This window comes from Thalassophryne amazonica, chromosome 10 (assembly GCF_902500255.1).
Source record: "Thalassophryne amazonica chromosome 10, fThaAma1.1, whole genome shotgun sequence".
In the NCBI taxonomy this organism is placed as follows: Eukaryota; Metazoa; Chordata; class Actinopteri; order Batrachoidiformes; family Batrachoididae; genus Thalassophryne; species Thalassophryne amazonica.
This window is the reverse complement of record NC_047112.1, coordinates 34,424,309-34,446,337: the sequence shown is the minus strand read 5'-3', so window position 1 is coordinate 34,446,337 and position 22,029 is coordinate 34,424,309. Positions and strand designations below refer to the sequence as shown.

At 44.1% G+C, this 22,029-nt stretch overlaps 1 protein-coding gene across 3 annotated transcripts in view; it reads left to right on the top strand.

Moving 5' to 3' along the window:
* The first annotated feature begins 219 nt into the window (after nucleotides 1-219).
* Nucleotides 220-22,029, top strand: part of malt2 (MALT paracaspase 2) — a 48,590-nt gene continuing 26,780 nt past the window's right edge. Inside the window, exons 1-10 of one of the 3 annotated variants that reach the window (XM_034179754.1) lie at nucleotides 220-413; nucleotides 8,409-8,575; nucleotides 10,637-10,767; nucleotides 12,750-12,900; nucleotides 13,033-13,196; nucleotides 14,908-15,004; nucleotides 18,601-18,651; nucleotides 18,941-19,033; nucleotides 19,146-19,349; nucleotides 21,777-21,954. In XM_034179754.1, coding sequence (XP_034035645.1) covers nucleotides 274-413; nucleotides 8,409-8,575; nucleotides 10,637-10,767; nucleotides 12,750-12,900; nucleotides 13,033-13,196; nucleotides 14,908-15,004; nucleotides 18,601-18,651; nucleotides 18,941-19,033; nucleotides 19,146-19,349; nucleotides 21,777-21,954 — 1,376 coding nt within the window. In that variant the 5' untranslated portion in view covers nucleotides 220-273. Of the gene's footprint in view, nucleotides 414-8,408; nucleotides 8,576-10,636; nucleotides 10,768-12,749; nucleotides 12,901-13,008; nucleotides 13,197-14,907; nucleotides 15,005-18,600; nucleotides 18,652-18,940; nucleotides 19,034-19,145; nucleotides 19,350-21,776; nucleotides 21,955-22,029 lie in introns of all 3 variants that reach the window. The other 2 variants (XM_034179753.1, XM_034179755.1) reach the window with 2 other exon arrangements.

The window sequence follows — 22,029 nt, the reverse complement described above, 5'->3', positions numbered from 1 at the left end:
GCTCGGTGTTTGGTTCACTTGCTTCATTTGAGCTAGCTTTTCTTCAGATCATTCCATTTTTATAGTATTTTGGAAGAACATGTAGGTAGATTTTTATGTGTGCCTTATTTTTATAACCTTATCTCCAATACTTCATTTAATTACGGTCTGAAATTTGATCTCTTCGTTGTTGTTGTGACGTAAATATGAACTCTGAAGCAATGTTTCATTTTGCCCACCAGAGCTTCGTTTTAGTTCGAGTCGACACGGTGAAATCACTGATCTCTGGGTGAGATGGAAGAGTGGAGACTGAGCTCGATCGGTACTCTCAGTGAAGAAGTCCTGAACAAGTTGGCTAAAATGTTGGACAACGCCAGCTGCGGATGGAGACAGCTGGCCAAGGCCGTGGCCGAGGAGCCTCGTTTCTGTTACAGGTGGGACTTCATCACACAAAGTGCTTCAAACTGTCTGGGAGACAGATTTGGGAGTGTGGTCCCAGGTGATGTTTGGTGGGAGGTCTTACCAGAGTGAAGTGGTTACCAATTACTGTACTGAGACACTTATTTGACACTTATTTTTTTAAATTCATTTTTGGTATGAATGACATCCAATGAGATATGCATAATATAGGAAATTGGACTGAAATTGCGAATATCTGTTTGAATTTCTGTTCAATCCCGTCCAGACACTTATTTGGCCAAAAAAAGTTTATTTTTTTGGTCAGAATGGCATTCATTTGGTCCAAAGATGTGAGTAACATAGGTTTTGGGCAAAAATATAGTAATACCACTGAAAATTGGACTGAAATTGTGAATATCTGTCTGAATTTCTGTTCAGTCCAGACACTTATTTGGCCGAAAAAAAGTTTATTTTTTGGTCAGAATGGCATTCATTTGGTCCAAAGACGTGAGTAACATAGGTTTTGGGCAAAAATTGTTGTGTGGGCCGCTGAAGAGGAGGTACTGCTGGCCCACCACCACCAGTCGGCGCCCTGCTTGGAGTGCGGGCTTCAAGCATGAGAGGGCGCCGGAGCCATTGGAAGTGACAGCTGTCACTTGTCAACCACACCAGCTGTCTCTCATCAACCACCTCATAAGAAGCGGATTACAACTCCACCTCCTCGCCGAGAAATCATCTACCACTAAAGGTAATCTTCTCTGCTGTGATTATTGTTGTCTAACATTGTTCTGTGTGCAGCCGCATTCCTGTAGATTGAGTCTGAAGCTGGATTGGCGGATAGTGGGAGTGCGACGTTCTTCGCCTCTTACTCCATCCAGGGAGGAGACTAGCAGGAGCTGCACGGGTGAAACGTATCTGGAGGTGGAGGTTTTCCCTCCCGGAGGAATTGTGTGTAAAGGTTGCTGGGTGTGAGGACTCACACTCACCGTCATCTGTTTCTTGTCTGCCAGCAGTACCAGGGCCAACAACGGAGGACAGAGACCACCTGGGGACTCGGAACTTGGCGGCTCCAGTGTTCTTCAGGCCGTTGGTGGTGGAAGCGGTGTGGGCCCCGGCTCTTCGATCATCAGAGGTCTCCTATCTTCGAGCCTGCCCACAGTCCTCTTGTGTACAATTGGCATCCATTATTTCTGTCTGTATTCCGTTGTGTGCCTTCACAACATTAAATTGTTACTCCTTTTCTTATCCATTGTCCGTTCTTTTGCGCCCCCTGTTGTGGGCCCGTGTTACGACACCTTCCCAACAGGATTTCTCGGCCATTCGTCATGGATCCCGAGGGGCGTCAACCACAGCTTGAACAGCCAATGGGAGAACAAGGAGCGCAGGCGTCAGCAGGAGGCGTGGTAAGTGATCTGCAGCAAATCCTTACCGCTTTCACTGCTCAGTTACATCTGGTAACCGAGCAAAATGCAATCCTCAATCGGAGGATGGAGGCTCTCACCGCCAGAGTGGAAGCACGCGAGTCGAGCGTCGCTGCAGTGTCTCCTCCTGCTGGCCCGGGGCCTAATACAGATGTTCCACTGGCCGTTCAACAACCCCCCCCACCGTCCCCTGAAGCTTACATAAGCCCTCCCGAACCGTACGGAGGCTGTGTTGAAACGTGCGCAGACTTCCTAATGCAGTGTTCGCTCGTTTTTGCACAGCGTCCGGTTATGTACGCATCAGACGCCACCCGGGTGGCTTATGTAATTAATCTGCTTCGAGGTGAGGCACGCGCTTGGGCTACAGCGCTCTGGGAACAGGATTCATGGCTCCTGACATCATACGCTGGGTTTATACAGGAATTCAAACAAGTGTTTGATCATCCCAATAGAGGCGAGACTGCCTCGCCCGTGCTGCTGTCAATGAGACAGGGGCGTCGGAGCGCAGCTGATTACGCTGTCGACTTCCGCATCGCGGCTGCGAGGTCTGGCTGGAATGACGTTGCGCGCCGCGCTGCCTTCATAAGCGGACTGTCTCCAGTACTGAAGGAGCATTTACTGGCTAAGGACGAACCGCAGGATTTCGACGGGCTTGTCAGTCTGGTTATACGCTTAGACAACCGCAGACAACCGCTTAAATGAACACCGTCGGGAGCAGGCTGGGGGGCGTGGCCGGGCACAAGCCGTCCCTCTCTCTTCCGGGTCCGAAAGGGTGACGTCGTCCCCACGTTCCATTGCCAGAGGGCTCCGTGTGGCAACAGCTCCCCCTGCTGACGAAGCTATGGACACGAGCAGGGCCAAAGTGAGATCTGATGTCAGACAAAGGAGGCTGGCCCGCGGGGAGTGTTTTTACTGTGGCTCATGTGAGCACATGTTAAAAGACTGCCCAAAACGGTCAAACACCAACGCCCGTCCTTAGAAACTGGGCTAAGGGTGGGCCATAACATGTACACGGGGAGACCCCGCAGATCAGCACGAATCCCAGTGATAATCCTGAGTGGGGATTTAATCCTTCACGCCCCAGCACTGGTGGACACGGGGTCCGAAGGGAATCTGTTGGATAGCAGATGGGCAAAGGAAGTAGGGCTCCCTCTAGTGGCTCTGCCTTTGCCTTTGAAGGTACGGGCACTAGATGGCACCCTACTCCCGTTAATCACACACCGGACACAGCCCGTGATTCTGTTTGTGTCTGGGAATCACAGGGAGGAGATCGTGTTTTACGTGACACCTTCTACCTCCCGAGTGATTTTGGGTTTTCCTTGGATGGTGAAGCACAATCCCCGGATCGATTGGCCGTCTGGGGTAGTGGTGCAGTGGAGCGAAGCCTGCCACCGGGAGTGTTTAGGATCCTCGGTTCCACCCGGGATCACGGCTAAGGAGGAGGTTAAAGTCCCTCCCAATCTGACGGCGGTGCCCGTGGAGTACCATGATCTGGCTGATGTTTTCAGCAAAGATCTGGCACTCACTCTTCCCCCGCACCGACCGTATGATTGTGCCATTGATTTGATTCCGGACGTTGAGTACCCATCCAGTAGACTGTACAACCTCTCACGTCCGGAACGCGAATCAATGGAGACCTACATCCGGGACTCCTTAGCCGCCGGATTGATCCGGAACTCCACCTCCCCGATGGGTGCGGGCTTCTTTTTTGTGGGTAAGAAAGACGGCGGACTCCGTCCATGCATCGATTACAGGGGGTTGAACGAGATCACGGTTCGCAATCGATACCCATTGCCCCTCTTGGATTCGGTGTTCACACCCCTGCATGGAGCTCAAATATTCACCAAACTTGATCTTAGGAATGCGTACCACCTGGTTCGGATCCGGAAGGGAGACGAATGGAAGACGGCATTTAACACCCCGTTAGGTCATTTTGAGTACCTGGTCATGCCGTTTGGTCTCACCAATGCGCCCGCGACGTTCCAAGCATTGGTTAACGACGTCTTGCGGGACTTCCTGCATCAGTTTGTCTTCGTATATCTGGATGATATACTCATCTTTTCTCCGGACCCTGAGACTCATGTCCAGCATGTACGTCAGGTCCTACAGCGGTTGTTAGAAAACCGGTTGTTTGTGAAGGGCGAGAAGTGTGAGTTTCACCGCACTTCTTTGTCCTTCCTGGGGTTTATCATCTCCTCCAACTCCGTCGCCCCGGATCCGGCCAAGGTTGCGGCGGTGAGGGATTGGCCCCAACCAAAGAGCCGTAGGAAGCTGCAACAGTTCCTCTGCTTTGCAAACTTCTACAGGAGGTTCATTAAGGGTTACAGTCAGGTTGTTAGCCCCCTGTCTGCCCTGACCTCCACTAAAGTCCCCTTCACCTGGTCGGACCGGTGCGAGGCCGCGTTTAGGGAGTTGAAACGCCGGTTTTCGTCTGCGCCAGTTCTGGTGCAGCCTGATCCTACTCGCCAGTTTGTAGTGGAGGTGGACGCCTCAGACTCAGGGATAGGAGCCGTGCTGTCCCAGAGCGGGGAGTCCGATAAGGTTCTCCATCCTTGTGCCTACTTTTCCCGCAGGTTGACCCCCGCTGAGCGGAATTATGACGTGGGCAATCGAGAACTCCTCGCGGTGAAGGAGGCTCTGGAAGAGTGGAGACACCTGTTGGAGGGAGCTACGGAGCCTTTCACGGTTTTCACGGACCACCGGAACCTGGAGTACATCCGGACCGCCAAGCGGCTGAACCCCAGGCAAGCCCGCTGGTCCCTGTTCTTCGGACGCTTTGACTTCCGGATCACCTACCGCCCCGGGACTAGGAATCAACGGTCCGATGCACTGTCCCGGGTGCACGAAGAGGAGGCCAAAGCTGAGTTGTCGGACCCCATCGAAACCATCCTTCCCGAGTCCACTGTCGTGGCCACCCTCACCTGGGACATGAAGGAAACCGTCCGGGAGGCCCTGGCAAGGAACCCGGACCCGGGAGACGGTCCGAAGAACAATCTTTACGTCCCACCAGAGGCTAGGGCTGCCGTCTTGGACTTCTGCCACGGATCCAAGTTCTCCTGTCATCCCGGAGTGCGTAGGACCGTGGCAGTAGTCCAGCAGCGCTTCTGGTGGGCATCACTGGAAGTCGACGTCCGGGACTACGTCCAGGCCTGTACCACCTGTGCCAGGGGCAAGGCGGACCATCACAAGACCAGGGGTCTCCTCCAACCCCTGCCTGTGCCTCATCGCCCCTGGTCCCACATCGGCCTGGACTTCGTCACGGGCCTCCCGCCGTCCCAGGGCAACACTGCCATACTGACGATAGTGGACCGGTTCTCCAAGGCGGCCCACTTCGTGGCCCTCCCGAAGCTCCCAACGGCCCAGGAGACAGCAGACCTCCTGGTCCACCACGTCGTGCGTCTGCATGGGATACCATCGGACATCGTCTCGGATCGTGGTCCCCCGTTCTCCTCGCAGGTCTGGAGGAGTTTTTGTAAGGAGCTGGGGGCCACCGTACGTCTCTCGTCCGGGTATCACCCACAGACGAACGGCCAGGCAGAGCGGGCGAACCAGGACTTAGAACAGGCCCTTCGCTGTGTAACCTCCGCGCATCCGGCGGCCTGGAGTAACCATCTGGCCTGGATCAAGTACGCTCACAACAGCCAAGTGTCATCTGCCACCGGCCTCTCCCCTTTTGAAGCGTGTCTGGGCTACCAGCCCCCATTGTTCCCACTTGTGGAGGGAGAGGTCGGGGAAACTGAAGGACCGTTTCATTGGACCATTCCCCATCGCCAAGATCCTCAGTCCGGCCGCAGTGAAGCTGACACTCCGGCTTCGCTGCGGATCCACCCGGGTTTTTCATGTCTCTAGACTCAAGCCATACCACGCCTCACCACTCTGCACCCCTGGACCCGAGCCACCTCCTGCCCGAATCATCGACGGGGAGCCGGCATGGACTGTTCGTCGGCTCCTGGACGTCCGTCGGAAGGGCCGGGGTTTTCAGTACTTGGTGGACTGGGAGGGGTACGGACCCGAAGAATGCTCCTGGGTGAAGAGGAGCGTCATCCTGGACCCGGCCCTCCTGGTCGATTTCTACCGCCGACACCCGGACAAGCCTGGTCGGGCGCCAGGAGGCGCCCGTTGAGGGGGGGGTCCTGTTGTGTGGGCCGCTGAAGAGGAGGTACTGCTGGCCCACCACCACCAGTCGGCGCCCTGCTTGGAGTGCGGGCTTCAAGCATGAGAGGGCGCCGGAGCCATTGGAAGTGACAGCTGTCACTTGTCAACCACACCAGCTGTCTCTCATCAACCACCTCATAAGAAGCGGATTACAACTCCACCTCCTCGCCGAGAAATCATCTACCACTAAAGGTAATCTTCTCTGCTGTGATTATTGTTGTCTGACATTGTTCTGTGTGCAGCCGCATTCCTGTAGATTGAGTCTGAAGCTGGATTGGCGGATAGTGGGAGTGCGACGTTCTTCGCCTCTTACTCCATCCAGGGAGGAGACTAGCAGGAGCTGCACGGGTGAAACGTATCTGGAGGTGGAGGTTTTCCCTCCCGGAGGAATTGTGTGTAAAGGTTGCTGGGTGTGAGGACTCACACTCACCGTCATCTGTTTCTTGTCTGCCAGCAGTACCAGGGCCGACAGCGGAGGACAGAGACCACCTGGGGACTCGGGACTTGGCGGCTCCGGTGTTCTTCAGGCCGTTGGTGGTGGAAGCGGTGTGGGCCCCGGCTCTTCGATCATCAGAGGTCTCCTATCTTCGAGCCTGCCCACAGTCCTCTTGTGTACAATTGGCATCCATTATTTCTGTCTGTATTCCGTTGTGTGCCTTCACAACATTAAATTGTTACTCCTTTTCTTATCCATTGTCCGTTCTTTTGCGCCCCCTGTTGTGGGTCCGTGTTACGACACCTTCCCAACAAAAATATGGTAATACCACTGAAAATCAGGCTGAAATTGCTAATATCTGTCTGAACGTCTGTCCAGCCAAGTCCAGACACTTATTCAGCCGAAAAAAAAAAGTTTATTTTTTGGTCAGAATGGCATTTATTTGTTCCAAAGACATGAGTAACATAGGTTTTGGGCAAAAATATAGTAATACCACTGAAAATTGGACTGAAATTGTGAACATCTGTCTGAATTTCTGTTCAGTCCAGACACTTATTCAGCCAAAAAAAAAAGTTTATTTTTTGGTCAGAATGACATTCATTTGGTCCAAAGACGTGAGTAACATAGGTTTTGGGCAAAAATATGGTAATACCACTGAAAATTGGACTGAAATTGTGAATATCTGTCTGAATTTCTGTTCAGTCCAGACACTTATTTGGCCAAAAAAAAGTTTATTTTTTGGTCAGAATGGCATTCATTTGGTCCAAAGACGTGAGTAACATAGGTTTTGGGCAAAAATATGGTAATACCACTGAAAATTGGACTGAAATTATGAATATCTGTCTGAATTTCTGTTCAGTCCAGACACTTATTTGGCCAAAAAAAAGTTTATTTTTTGGTCAGAATGGCATTCATTTGGTCCAAAGACATGAGTAACATAGGTTTTGGGCAAAAATATGGTAATACCACTGAAAATTGGACTGAAATTGTGAATATCTGTCTGAATTTCTGTTCAGTCCAGACACTTATTTGGCCAAAAAAAAGTTTATTTTTTGGTCAGAATGGCATTCATTTGGTCCAAAGACATGAGTAACATAGGTTTTGGGCAAAAATATGGTAATATCACTGAAAATCAGGCTGAAATTGCTCATATCTGTCTGAACTTCTGTCCAGTCCAGTCCAGACACTTATTCGGCCAAAAATATTTTTGTTCATTTTTTTGAATTGAATTGAATTTGAATTTATTTCGGCACACATGGATCCAAGCAATTAACAAAACATACAAAGAAAGAAAAGAGAAAATAGTCCAAAGAAATTAGAAAATAATCCAACACTGCACCCATGCGGCTAACAGGGGTTAGGGGTTAACTCACTATTACTAACCCTGCTCCTACCCCCAACCCTAACCTTAACCATAACCTAACCCTACTCCTAACCCTAACCCTAACTATAACCACCCTGACCCCCCCCCCCCCCCCCCCCCGCTGCACTTTTAACTACATGCAACCATAACAGAATGAATTAGAATGAATTTGTGCTGCCATGATGAAAATTTTGCACTTTTCGTGACAATATGATGAACCAATAGATTAATGTATATTTTGTGCTGCTGAATCATGACAATCCGTGAGACTGGGTTAGGTTTACCAGGTTAGAGTGTTACTGGAATACAGATGTTGCCTCGCTGTTATTGAGCAAAGGCAGTAGGGCATTTCCATGTGACTCGCTGTATAGTTTTTGGTCACTTTTCAAGTTATTCAGTGTGACTTGCTTTACACCAACAGTCCTTTGTTTCCTGAAAAAAAGTTATTTTATATCTAGAAAACTGAAAATGCAAGGGAAACACTGTAAAAAAAAAACAAACCCCATCAGGCCCAGTTTTCCCATAAAGCATGGAAATGCCCAGTAGCATATTCCTCACAGATGCTCTGTGACCTCTGTAATGCTCTGAGTCTTTGTTACCAGCTTTCAGATGAACAAAGACAGCAGTGTGCTTTGTGCTGAATTGTTTTTTGCAGTGAGAGCGAGCTGACCAGCTGCTCTCTGCAGGCACTGAGCCCCACGGGAAGCTCAGCACTCTCTCTTCTCGCTCTGCTGGTGGATCGTTCCTGTTCCTTGGATTTCCTGCTCAGCTGCTTGAAAAAGATAGACCACCAGGAAGCGTCTGTGTATCTCACCGCCGCAGGTCGAGCCAACACACATACACACACACAGACACTGTCAGAAATACATGAAATGCTCTTTTGATATCAACACAATAAATGTCTGAGAGAAAAGTAGATGTGATATCCACAGAATTAGTCTTTCTTATCAAACGGAATTTTGTCAGAATAGCTGTTTTCATGTGTTAGCAGCAATAGCACAAGTCATAATTAATGAAATGAATACTGGGTTTATTCCATTTAGTCACACCAGTTTTCGGTCATGGTTTTGTGTCTGCTGATTGCTCCTATGTTGTGCTGATTTACCTTAAAGGAGAACGCTGGCATTTTTCAATGTAGGCTCTATTATTAGATGTTTTTTTAAATTATTATTATTTAACCTTTATTTAACCAGGTTAGTCCCATTGAGATTGAGACATCTTTTGCAATGGAGACCTGGACTATTATTAACTTTCCAATTCACCTAACCTGCATGTCTTTAAATGTGGGAGGAAACCTGAGCACCCGGAGGAAACCCACGTAAACACAGGGAGAACATGCAAACGCCACACAGAAAGGCCCCATAGTGCAGCAAATAACTGAAACAATACTTCACATACAAGCACCAAATCCAGCACAAATTCTCCTTAGACATTGCTCTTTTGAAAAAAACCGACGGGCCACTTGAATTTTCAATAGGCAGCCACGTAGGGGTCAATTGAAGAATTACACAGGGGTTAAAATATAAAAATGCTCTAATCATATTGAAAACTATACCACATTATTTGTCTGATCATAAAGATTCCAAAAAGATATAGTTTGGACTATCTATGACTGAATGTTAAGGAGTTCATTTTCAGTTTGTACAGGGGTCAAAAGTTAAAGTTGCTCCAATTTTAGTAAAAAATTGTGCAAATTGTTGATTGAGCTACTTGGATTAATAAATGGAATAGTTTTGACTGTGTTGAATGCTTGGTCTCCAAAGTAAAGGTCAAATAATGTTAACGTCCATTGATTTCTATGACACGTGACATATGTTACCCCGGAATGTGATAACTAAGCATGATACATGGTGCAAACTACTCCTTTTTGAAACCCTATTAACTCAACCAATAATTTGCATTTGGAGCAACTCTAACTTTTGACCCCTGTACAAACTGAAACTGAATTTTATCACCATTCTTGTTGTTTTTACCCCATAACTCTATAGAGTTCAGTCATAGATAGTCCAAACTATACCTTTTTGGAATCTTTACAATCAGACAAATAATGTGGTATAATTTTCAATATGACTTGAGCATTTTTATATTTTGACCCCATGCAATTCTTCAATTGACCCCTACGTGGCCCCTATTGAAAATTCAAGTGGCCCGCCGTGTTTTTCAAAAGAGTAATATCTAAGGTGTACTTTTGCCAAATGTGGTGCTTGTATCACCATTTGCAGGAGTCCTCTGCAAATATTCTGTTATCTGGTGCACTAACAGGTGGGAAGTGAACCCATGACCTTCTTGCTGTGAGGCAATAGTGCTAACCACTAAAATAGAATGTAATTAGCACATTATTGATTCAGAATGCAAACGACGGCACAGCCTATGTGGCTAATTAATGTTATTGGATGGGGCAATAAAATTAATTAGCCAGATAGCCTGTGCTAAACTGCTTCTTGCTGCCGCTGAACAAGTGAAAATGTCATTAGAAGTGTCCGGTTGCACAGACAGTTCTGTGTAGACGAAAGCATGTGCACAAGGTAAGCGGCTAACTGTATAATCGGTTGTCTCAAAATGTTTATTTTCATTTAATGAGGTAAATGTGCACATGTTTTCCTCCAGTCTAACATTAACATCACTTTGAGCAGATGGAATCATTTAATCAGTGAAATCACCTGGTGGAGTGGGTGGTTGCAAAGAAAACCTGCACCCTCTTGGCCCTTTCTGCAATCAGTTTGAGACCTCTGCCCTAAATGGTTAATGTGATATTTCTGATCAGATCAACCCCCTTGAATTAAAGATGAAAGTCTACTCTACTTGCACATCTTGATTGTTTCATTATAGAATTTGGTCAAAGTATTTATGGACCTGAATGGATATAAATGTTTCTACTGACAGTGAAAGAGCTGATTTGGATCACTGTGCACCCACAATCCCAGCAGGCCTCAGCAGGGAGCAGGGTGGTGCTGACCTGTAAAGCTGCTGGATTCCACAGACTGAGCTACCAGTGGTTCAAAGGCAACAAGGAGGTCAGTCCACTTGTTAGACTCTCCAGAAATTTACAATGACAGGATTCCAATAATTAATTCAACCAATATATATTGATACATATACATAGAAATGGATAGCGTTCTACTTCTGTGTCTGTCTGTCTGTCTGTCTGTGTATGTATGGGTTGAATTATTTGTTTAACTAATTGTTGAAATCCTTGTATCATAAATTTCTGGAGGGACTGACTTACGGTATCTGTGATCAAAAAAAGTTCAGAGAATTACACCTCATTTACATTTATGGCTAAACAATGAAATGTAACGGGAACTAAAGACTGAGACTATCAGTGTTCTACTGTATTTGTTGCTGTTGTTTTATAATTGGTTGCCAGTTGTGTGGTGAGACCTAGAATTCTGGGAACCAATAAGCAGGACAAAGGGCTGCTGTTGTTTGTCGGCCCCAGCTCTCTGGAGCCTTATCTGAGGTGTGGGCAGGTTGCATCCTCATTTTTGCAACAAGCGTCACCTCGAGCAGCAGAAGCTGAAACCAAGCGTTTAATTCGATGATTAAAATGTATATGTGTTTTTGTTTCTTACTCATTTAGTACTTTCTACACTGTGCATAAACTATGTTGAATGGAAAGTACTGATTCATTTAATTATTTTATTTATTTTCATTCATTCATTCATTCATTTTCTGCCGTTTAGCCGGGTTCGGGTCGTGATGGCAGCAAACCAAGCACTTCTACACTTATATTACATTATCCAAAAATATCCATTCATTTTTTTTGCTGCTTATCTGGAGCTGGGTTGTGGTGATGGTAGACCATGCAGCTCATCCCACACTTCCCTATCCTCAGCCAAGTCCTGTAATTCTTCCCAGGGGATCCAGAGGTGTGTCCTGAGTCTTCTGGGGGCCGCCTCTCTTTTGGATGTGCCTGAAAGACCTCCCTGTGAAAGTCCATCTTGATTGTTTGATCTTGGCATGTAATTTCTTTTAGGGAACCTCCATGTTTAAATGACATAGTATGAAATTTTTGATTCTTTAATGCTATTTTTCAGAGGATTTGAGCAGCTCCCCCCACCCCACCAAACCCAAACTAAAATCATTTATTCAATTCAGTTTTTCAATTTTATTACTTTATATAGTGCCATTTCATGACAGAGTCGCCTCAAGGCGCTTCACACAACATACAGTTCATAGCACAAAGTGAATTAAAATCGAAAAGGGCACAGTAAAAAGGTAAAACATAATAGAATAAAAATAAATTATAAAGCAAACATAAAAACAGAATAAATTAAAGATAAGACAGTCTAAAAAAGTGGGTCTTCAACCAAGATTTAAAAGTTTCCACCATGTCGGACTGCCTTATAGCTGCAGGTAGATCCCTCCAGAGAGCAGGACCACGGTAAGAGAAGGCTGTATACCCCACAGACGTTTTATTCACCCTTGGATCACACAGAAATCCTGCACCTTGCGAACACAAGGCCGTGCCGGTATGTAGGGCTTGACCAAGTCGGCCAGGTAGGAAGGAGCCAGTCCATGAGCAGTTTTATAGACCAGTAACAGGTTTTTAAAATCCAATCTGGCAGAAACCAGAAGCCAATGAAAGGACGCCAGAATGGGTGTAATGTGGTCAAACTTTCTACTTTGTTTCAAAAGACGAGTAAAAGTAAGCAGTTAACTTCAGCTTTAGGTCTTTAGAACTTATCAGTTCAGCATTTTCACAGTTGAATTTCCAGCGAGTGGATTAGTACTTATCAAAGCTAACGTTCAGGTTAGTTCTGCCAACCAGCAATCGCTGGTAGTGTACAGGTAGCGCAACAGGGAATCAACCAAAGATCTACATATTGATAGTCCATCTCCTTGTCACACTGAGCTACCTGTTGTGCAAATTGATCTGGATCCACATTTGGTAGATACACTGGTTCTGTTGTGTGATACACCCGTACATTTATCACTTTTCTTAATTTGTCACCATCCGACAGTATGTTTATCTATGATTACTGCCATCTTTCAGATTTTGGATGAGACTGGGTGTACTCCTGAGCTGGCTCTTTGTCCTTTGGCCTCAGTCCACCAGGGTTACTATATCTGTCGGGTCAGCCATGGAGAAAACTGTGTCTTCTCCCAGTGGGCTCATGTTAGATTGGTCCATTCTGCAGATTCAGGTATTGGCTCTTCTCTTCTGCTCTTCATTTCTTGTGTCTTTCTTTTTTTTTTCTTCTTTACACCATCCCTTAACCGTACCATGTGGGGTCTTGATCTGATAACATCAGGCTACAGCAACAACCTGTTTCCAGGGTCAGCGAGTGGGCTGCGTGTCATCCAACAGCCTTGGCCCAAGACATTGTCTGATGGTGACACTCTGGTGCTGGAGTGCCGTGCAGAGGCCAACCCTCCTGCCCAGTACCAGTGGTACCACAATATGGAGCCCCTGTCACAACACAAAACACCGTCACTCAGAGTACGTGCATTCACAGTCTACTGTGTCGTTTGCCTTGCTGTCGCTGCTGTTCATTCAGATATAAACATAGCAATGTAAAGGATTCAAAATGTACATTAACTATTGTGCAAACTTTAGACATTATAAGAACCAGTGGTGGGCACAGCGAACCAAAAAGTTAGTTTCGATAACAGATAATCAGCTAACTAATAAGTTATCTTTTATAAAGCTAAACCAATAAACCACCCAAAAATTTATCGGAAGCTACAGCTAACCGATAACCAATAACTTCCAGTATTGTCTCCAGTACACTTGCAACTACTAACAAGCTGATTTTGAGTTTTAACACCACGATCACTTCTGGTAGCATCAAAGGTGACCACAGACCCAAACAATGAAACAGCACTTCTGTCTTTGAGCGCCCTGCCCACTGCTGGAAGCTCCTGTTTACTACATAGCTTCCAGCAGTGAAGCAGCTGAGAGAAGCAGCGAAGCTCAACTCTACTCAATAGCAGTGTCGCCATGAGGTGGAGGTCTTGGAAGATAAAGCAGTGCTGACTTATGGATTTGATTTATAAATAAAATTAATACCGATAGAATAACTCCATTAACGTCAATTCTGTCATTTTACAAAGTTAAAATATAACATTTAAATAATGCACTAATTCTGAAGTTTGGTAACAAACACAGACAGATGCCAAAGGGATTATGGGTAAAATGTGCCGCCACTAACACTGATTGATTGACTCATCCATTCTATGTAAAAACCACCACGTTAAACATATATTTGATATTTTCACTTTATAAAACTTCAGGCATGACGCTAATTTAAATAACTTGTCCGAAATTAGTTTGGTTAAAATTTTAACCATAAGTTAAAACTGTTTGCCTCTGGATGACTTGGGTGATATTGCCAGCATATCAGTATGGGGTCAAAAGAAATTAGCTTTTTTTTTTCTCTTCTGTGACCAGTTCTCCTTTGCTTGCAGAGGGTAGAGTGGTTTCATCTGGAACCAGCTCTCCTCTGTTTGCAGTGGCTCGAACTGCACATCAACTATAAAACATTTTTCACGTAGGTACTCAACTGATTTTAAACTTAATAAATGTTTATAACTATAAAGCTTTGTTCACCACGCCTCCAAAAATATGTTAGTGGTCTAAAAATTATCGGACCAAAACTTATCAGAAGATAATTCGTCCGCTGATGGTTTCAAAGTTATCTGAAAAGCTAATCCAATAATGAAAACATTATCTTCGGTAATTAGCGGTTAGCGGACTAGCGGAACTGTGCCCACCACCACTGATAAGAACATACATAACATGTAATAGCATATTATACATCGACTAATGATATATACTTAAGTGGCTCCTGCAAATTATAAGTAATAGTTTAAAATAACAAATATACAGAAATACCTTCATATTGTGGGACTTTATTAATATTCCCCATATGATTACTAGTATTATTCATCTTATTAATCATTTCAAGAAATTTGTGTAGGATTGTATTATAAGGTTTGTGTGAAGATGCTGTTGTAGTTCACATCCCTGCTGTCTGTCTCTGCCCCACCTCTTCTTCTAGTATCCAGTTATGCAAGTTTTGAATTTATTTTTTTCAAATGATTCTGTCTTTGGTTAAGTTCTAACCCATCACAGTTAAATACTGATATTCATGTGAAGGCTCCATGATAACATGCTGCACATGGCTGATGTATTTTTGTATTTCCCACAGATACCATGCGTGACCACAGCCCACAGAGGGCAATACAGGTGTAAGATGTTTAATTTGTACCATGAGGAATGGAGTAAGCCTGCTACAGTCACCATTGGTAAGGCCCGCAATCTATAATATGCCAGATTAGTGCAATCCCTGTGAATAAACGCACTATAATCTATCAGGAATTCCCAAAAATATAAATACATGAAATATGTTTTTGTAAATGTATTCAATTAATGAAGTGTATATAAAATCAGAAAAATAATAACAGTTAACTCTTTTAGTGGGTTTCTTTAATCAGAATATTTATGAAATATAATTGGATAAATAAAATATACTTTATGATCACAGCCAATAAATTTACTTATAGTCATCTGAATTATTAGATTTTCCTTCAAGCTATTGTTGGAAAAATACTGAGAAACAAGTTCCAAAAAGTGTGTGTGTGTGTGTGTGTGTGTGTGTGTGTGTGTGTGTGTGTGTGTGTTGGGGTGGGGGGAAAACTCGATTCTTAGTTGCATTGTGACGCAGACATGTATGATTCTGAATCGATTCACAAATGTCAGGAATCGATTTTATGAATGTTAATTGTGGGGATTGGAACACGGCTGCTGGTCACCATTAATCATCACGGTTCACGTTTCTTATGTAAACCTGTGTTTTTTCTTGTACTCAATTACCCTGCCAGCTCAATTGTTTGAGCCGGTAGTGTACTTTTTATATATGTACATTTGCCATTCAGCTTTGTTGCAGCTTTTCTCTTTGTAAAAACTGGAAGAGACGATATGCAGAGCAGCGGCAGCTTCCACACTGCGTACATTATGAAAACCAAGAAACAAACACCTGTTCTGGATTATATGCCACACACCACAGAATCATCTAGCAACAGGTTCTGGCTACATCTGAACACAGTTTTTAATTTCAAAATCTAAAAAAACAAGCTCAACAGTGACATGATGGCACGCTTGTTTGTGCCACTAAAGAAAATCTCAGCTTTTATCCTTCAAGGTCTGTAATGACGTTAAAAGTTCAGGTGACTGCTCCTCTGAAAGCATACTCATTCTGTTGTTTCACAAAGGGCTAAGAAAGAATCCAAATAAATTATTTGCCTGGTATCATGGCTGGTCACATAAACTCAACTCCAGCACTATTTTCATTTTAAAATGCACTGTGCAGCGCATTGTGGTGGAGCAGATGTGTATGCCTTCCTGTGTTAAGTATTCAGACACAAGTAAAAAGTACATTAGTACAGCACAGCCAGTCAGCATATGCATCACATTGAGATGAATGTCATCAAGGCAGAAAGAAGCTGCAGATGTGAGTCTGACCTTTTTTGCTGGAGTGGCAATAATCCAAAAACGAGTCATTCTGAAGTCACATTTTCATAGGCGTTTCTGTGTAGGCTCTCAGTTGTCCAGGTGGTTTCCATAGTAGAGAAGCTTGAATCTTCGACTGGACTGGGTTGCTTGACGCGAGGATGTTTCGCTTCAAATCGCAGAAGCTTCCTCAGCTAAAATTCTTGCTCTGGTAGTCTGACTTCTGTTTTGACTCTTGTAGAGAAGAATAAACAGAAGCCAACAAAAGCTGGAGTTTTTAAACCTAACCAGACCCCTCGTCCCGAGATGCCGACTGCTATCGGCTAGTGACTAAACATTAGCTCTAATAAGCACCTATTGTGCTCTAGTTAGCCCCTCCTAATGACAGGGCAGCTGTCCCTCCTAATGATGGGATGGAAGCCTCTCCTGATGGCTCCCATGACGACTCTCCTGATGACGTGAATGACTCATTACCATGAACAAAAGACTGAGACTGCTTTGACCTGAGTACTCCATTGTAAACAGGGGACAAAGCGTGTCTCAGACCCCCTCCCCCTATGTGAAACAGTTGAAACCCAGCCTTAACCGGGGAGGGGGTGTGAGACACGCTTTGTCCCCTGTTTATAATGGGGTACTCAGGTCAAAGCAGTTTCATTCTTTTGTTCATGGTAATGAGTCATTCACGCCATCAGGAGAGTCGTCAAGGGAGCCATCAGGAGAGGCTTCCGTCCCATCATTAGGACTGACAGCTGCCCTGTCATTAGGAGGGTGCTAACTAGAGCACAATAGGTGCTAATTAGAGCTATTGTTTAGTCACTAGCCTATAGCAGTCGGCCTCTCGGTAGGAGGGGTCTGGTTAGGTTTAAAAAACTCCAGCTTTTGTTGGCTTCTGTTTATTCTTCTCTACAAGAGTCAAGGCAGAAGTCAGACTACCAGAGCAAGAATTTTAGCTGAGGAAGCTTCTGCGATTTGAAGCGAAACGTCCTCGCGTCAAGCAACCCAGTCCAGTCGAAGATTCAAGCTTCTCTACTATTTTCATAGGTGGTTTTAACAGGTGGGTTGGGGAGCAATATCCCCCACCCCTCCCCCAGGTTTTACAATTTAGAATCAGCAAGTGAGAAACACACAGGTGCAAATATGTATGAGTTGTTAAAGAATGTAAGTAGGTCCGTTCGGCTGCTCTCTTGTTTGCACTCGGGGTCGCCACTGCAAATCCAAGGTGGATCTACATGTTGAATTGGCACAGGTTTTACGCCAGATGCCCTTCCTGACGCAACTCCACATTACATGGTGAAATGTGGCAGGGGTGGGATTTGAACCCGAGCCTTCTGAACTGAAACCAAGTGCATTAACCACTTGGCCACCACCCCTGGTTGTTAAAGAATGTATTGGACATAAATTCACTACAAATACTTTGATTTAAAAAGTAAAAAGTTGTCACACAGTGAGAAAAAAAATCCTGTATAGGATTTATAATGTACTTAAAAAAGAAAAATACTTTGAGTTACAATTTGCTTTGAAAAATCTGATCTTCAGGTAATATTTCATTTTGCCTGTGAAAAATGACAATCTAACTGTGTTTTTTACTGGACAAACTAACGTAGACACACAGATTTTGGATATAATAATGGAGATAATAATCTGGACGTGATGAAGGGTAATGAGGTGTGAAAGTATTCAAATGCTTGTAATAGTTCATGAATGAACGAAGAACATTACATGAGATGATTATTGGGCAGTGCAGACTCGTTTGAGGGCGGGCACTAAAGGGTTAAATTATGATGCAATAATCCTACATCCGCGGACAGCCCTTGTGTGTTCCCATTAGAAACACGGCACTTTCTCTGAGTTTTTGGGCAAATTACACGCAAAAAAAGTGGAAATGCAATGAAAAAGTGACGATGTGATGGAAAGTGGACGTGTTGCGGTTTGTTTATGACCCGGAGCTCAAACATGTCGAGGCGGTTGTGCAGGCGAGAGACCGTAACTACTCTGGTTAGCTGTGTAGGCTAACACTTGCCGACACAACCTCTCCCATTTGCCTTGCCTTCCCTTCTCCACTGGGAACCAAAAAAAAAAAAAAAATCCTGCACTTTTTGCAACTGCTTTGGTGGTTGCAGTCGAAAACAAAACAGTACACAATTTTTCCGTGTGAAGTGATGCTGTGTTTGTTTTGCGCAATGGCAGGCTGTCCCCGGAAGTGGTCCAATCCCGTGATATCACGCAGGGGTTCAAACAACACTGTGCTGCCCTATTGGCTACATAAAACTGACATTTGTTGTACAAATGCAGATGCATATTTTAATCTGTGCTTTTTGTATTTGATCATCAAAGAGATTTTTTAAAAAGCAATTCTGTGCAAAGTGATTTATGCTTGACATTTTTGTTATAGGGCCCACTTCTCTTGCTGATATCTCCTGGGTAGAAATTGACCGAGGTCAAGGTATTTATTTGTTTTATATTTTTAATGTTCTTGTTATATTTATGGTGGAAGAGGAACTCTAGTAAATCTGGTTCCTCTCTCTTGTTCCCTGTTATGTCACTGCACCTTCTAGTTGTTGCATAGAGGCTCACTTTGTAATGGTTCCTAATCAGCAGTGGTTATTGTGTGTTTTAGACTCACTGATGGGGACAGCCTTTTTCAGTCGCAACAAGCATTGTGGATGTTGCACAATAAAAATGAGAAATGAATCATTGCAATCTTATTAAAATGATTGTTTTGCTGCCCCCAGATTCTCAGCCAATGCACAGGTCAGCAAGTGGGTCAGTAATGCAGACTCCAGACCAGAGTGCAGAGCCGCTCGGTTTTAGTAAAGACCTCTATGGTGAGTTTTGTGCTGATAAATAGTCGCACTGAAGCCAAATACGGTGAGTAGAACAAAATATGAATAATGTTTTCCTCTCTCTCTCTCTCTGAACATGATTCCACGTTTACAGCCACAGACAAAGTAGCTCTCCTGATTGGCAACATGAACTACGTCCACCACACTGAGCTGTGTGCTCCCATGTCTGATGTCCACGAGCTCACCAACCTCCTCAGACAGATGGATTTCAAAGTAGTTTCTCTGCTTGACCTCAACTGGCAGGAGATGCACAGTGCTGTGACCGAGTTTCTGCTGCTGCTTGACAAAGGAGTCTACGGTAAGTTTCTTGATCATCTTGGCGATGTGATTTATTTATTTATTATTGACTATCTGTTCCCGCATCTGTGTGGGGTTGATAGAATAAAAAGATTTATTTTTAATGCCAATCCCATGCAGATTTATTGGGACTGGCACTGAGGGCAGCTTAAAGTTTGGCATCTTGCTTATGGATACTGTGAGCCATAGACATATCCAGGGATTTGATCCACCAACCTTTCAGTTTTGCTTCACCATTCAAATGGACAAGGTGTAATGTTCTAAATCTATATTAAAAATTTAGAACAAAACATTCTTATATGTGCTTCAAAATTCTGGTGATCACTAATCAAAAATCCACCATCCATCACCACAAACAATAAATCTCTATTTTACTGTCAGGAATTATTAATGCCACTTTTGATATTCTGTTTCAGTTGAAATCTGAACTTCCCATTATTGTTTCAGAAAAAGTTTTCATATCTTTCTGTTTTAGTTAAATTTGAAACTTTTGATTCATCTTAAACATGACAGGATTTTCCTCTCAAAATGCACCAGAATGTCTCAAACAAGGTGCATTTAAAGATTATACAATCTTGTCTTTGGACTGACTCTGCAGTGACGGCAAGGAAAGACCACAAGCTGCCATCTTTTCCTGGGCACATAAGACAAACAGTCCAATTATGAGTTTGCTCAGTGACTGCATTTATATAGCACTTTTCGATCTGTATCAGAAGCTCAAAGCACTTTACACTGATGCCTCGCATTCATCCATTGACACACCGATGTCAGGGCATTGCCATGTAAGGCGCTGACTGCACACCAGGAGCAACTTGGGGAATAAGGACCTTGAACTGAGGATCCTCTGGTCTCAAGCCCACTGCTTAACCACTAGACCATCACCTCCCCAAATGATTGAGGGGGGGCTCTGTGCTAGCGTGCTGTAATTGAGAGAGTGGTGTCAACTCAGAACATGGCGCCATTTTGGTTCCAACTGCGCTGAACTGAATGAACCATTAATGTTTTCCACATTTTTTAAAAATCATTTAACCACATACAGCAGCACATCCAGGTACAGGTACTATCAAAATAAATATAAAAATAGTTAAGGTATAGAATTTACATAAATTTACAATTTATGATTATTTATTTATTTAATTAATTTAAAGCCTGATTTATGCAGCTGCACAGCTGCAACTCCATGTCATGCAATGACGTGCGTGTCAGTTTTAAAGTTCTCCGTCTCTGCTTTATTATGGACTAATTTGACCCTCAACAGGCTTTTCTTTCTACAATCATCACCTCCAAATCAAAGGTAAGCTGAACATTTTCGTCTTTTATCGACTTTGCTGTAAATTTGCAGACTTTTCTGATCCATTTGTAATCAGCGCGCACTATAAAAACTATTATAATATGATGGCAGACGAAGGATTGAAAGCAGAAAATATGTGTCTGATTTAACAGGTGCACGTCAGACTTCAGGTCCCAGTCTGAACACGGTTTGAAAAAATAACCAGGCGGATTTTTAATCACAGAAATGACTCCGGTCTCACTTTCCTCAAATCGGAAAGCGTCAGAGCTGAACTATAATTTGTTCCTCTGCATGTCCAAACTACTCAGCAGTTTTAATGGAAATACATTGCAATCGGACGGGACATTTATCCGATGTAAGCGAGATGTATGTAACGGATTAGTTACAGTCAGGAGGCGCAGAACATCTACAGGAATCCTGAATCAGAACTTGCACCTCATTTAAGGACCGGGTCAAAATTTCCTCTGAATTTTTTTTCTGCCAAATGTATTTGATCCATTATCAAAATGTAAACGACGTGCAGTGAAATACGTGCATCACTGCAGGAAGTTTAAATACATGCAATATTTTGAGAAGTGGCCTTGTATGCCCCCTAGTGGTGGTTTTGCAAGATTTTGAATGCCTTATTAGTTTTTTGTTTTACAAAATGTATTTTTGGAATGACTGGTGATATGTGCTCTCATGAGTTGCAACACTTTTTAATTTTACAAAATACACATAAGTATAAAATTAGTAAAAGTCTATTTGAGACACAAAATTAACAATAAAGGGAAGCATTCCAGACTGAGAATTTAGATTAGATTAAATAGAATTTTAGTGGTCCTTTGGGAAGACTCCCTCAGGGAAATTGAGGTTCCAGCAGCATTGTATAGCAGCACACAGGGTAAGAAGCACACAGAGTATCAAAAGTGAAAAATAGAAAAAGTGTTTGCAAATATAAATACAAATACACAAGATAAATACCAGACATACCGATCAATACTGGTTTACTGACTACTAGTGTTCCTCTCATTCTCAGTCCCGTCCTCTGTCTTCCTTTTCGAGTGAGGAGTTGTACTGTCTGATTGCCTGGGGGACAAAGGAGTTTTTCAGTTTTTCAAATCTGTGTAAATATTTGTTACCGACTTGTCTTTTCAGGCTTGCTGTACTTTGCGGGTCATGGTTATGAGAACTATGGCAACAGTTTCATGGTTCCCATCGATGCTCCGGCCTCCTACACGTCAGACCACTGTTTGTGTGTCCAGAACATCCTCACGAGGATGCAGGAGAAAGAGACCGGACTAAATGTCTTCCTGCTGGACATGTGTCGGAAACGGTAGGCTGTTTAAAAAAATAAACTCTGCAAAAATGATCTCATTTGTGTATGAAATACTTGCCAAATATTGTCTTG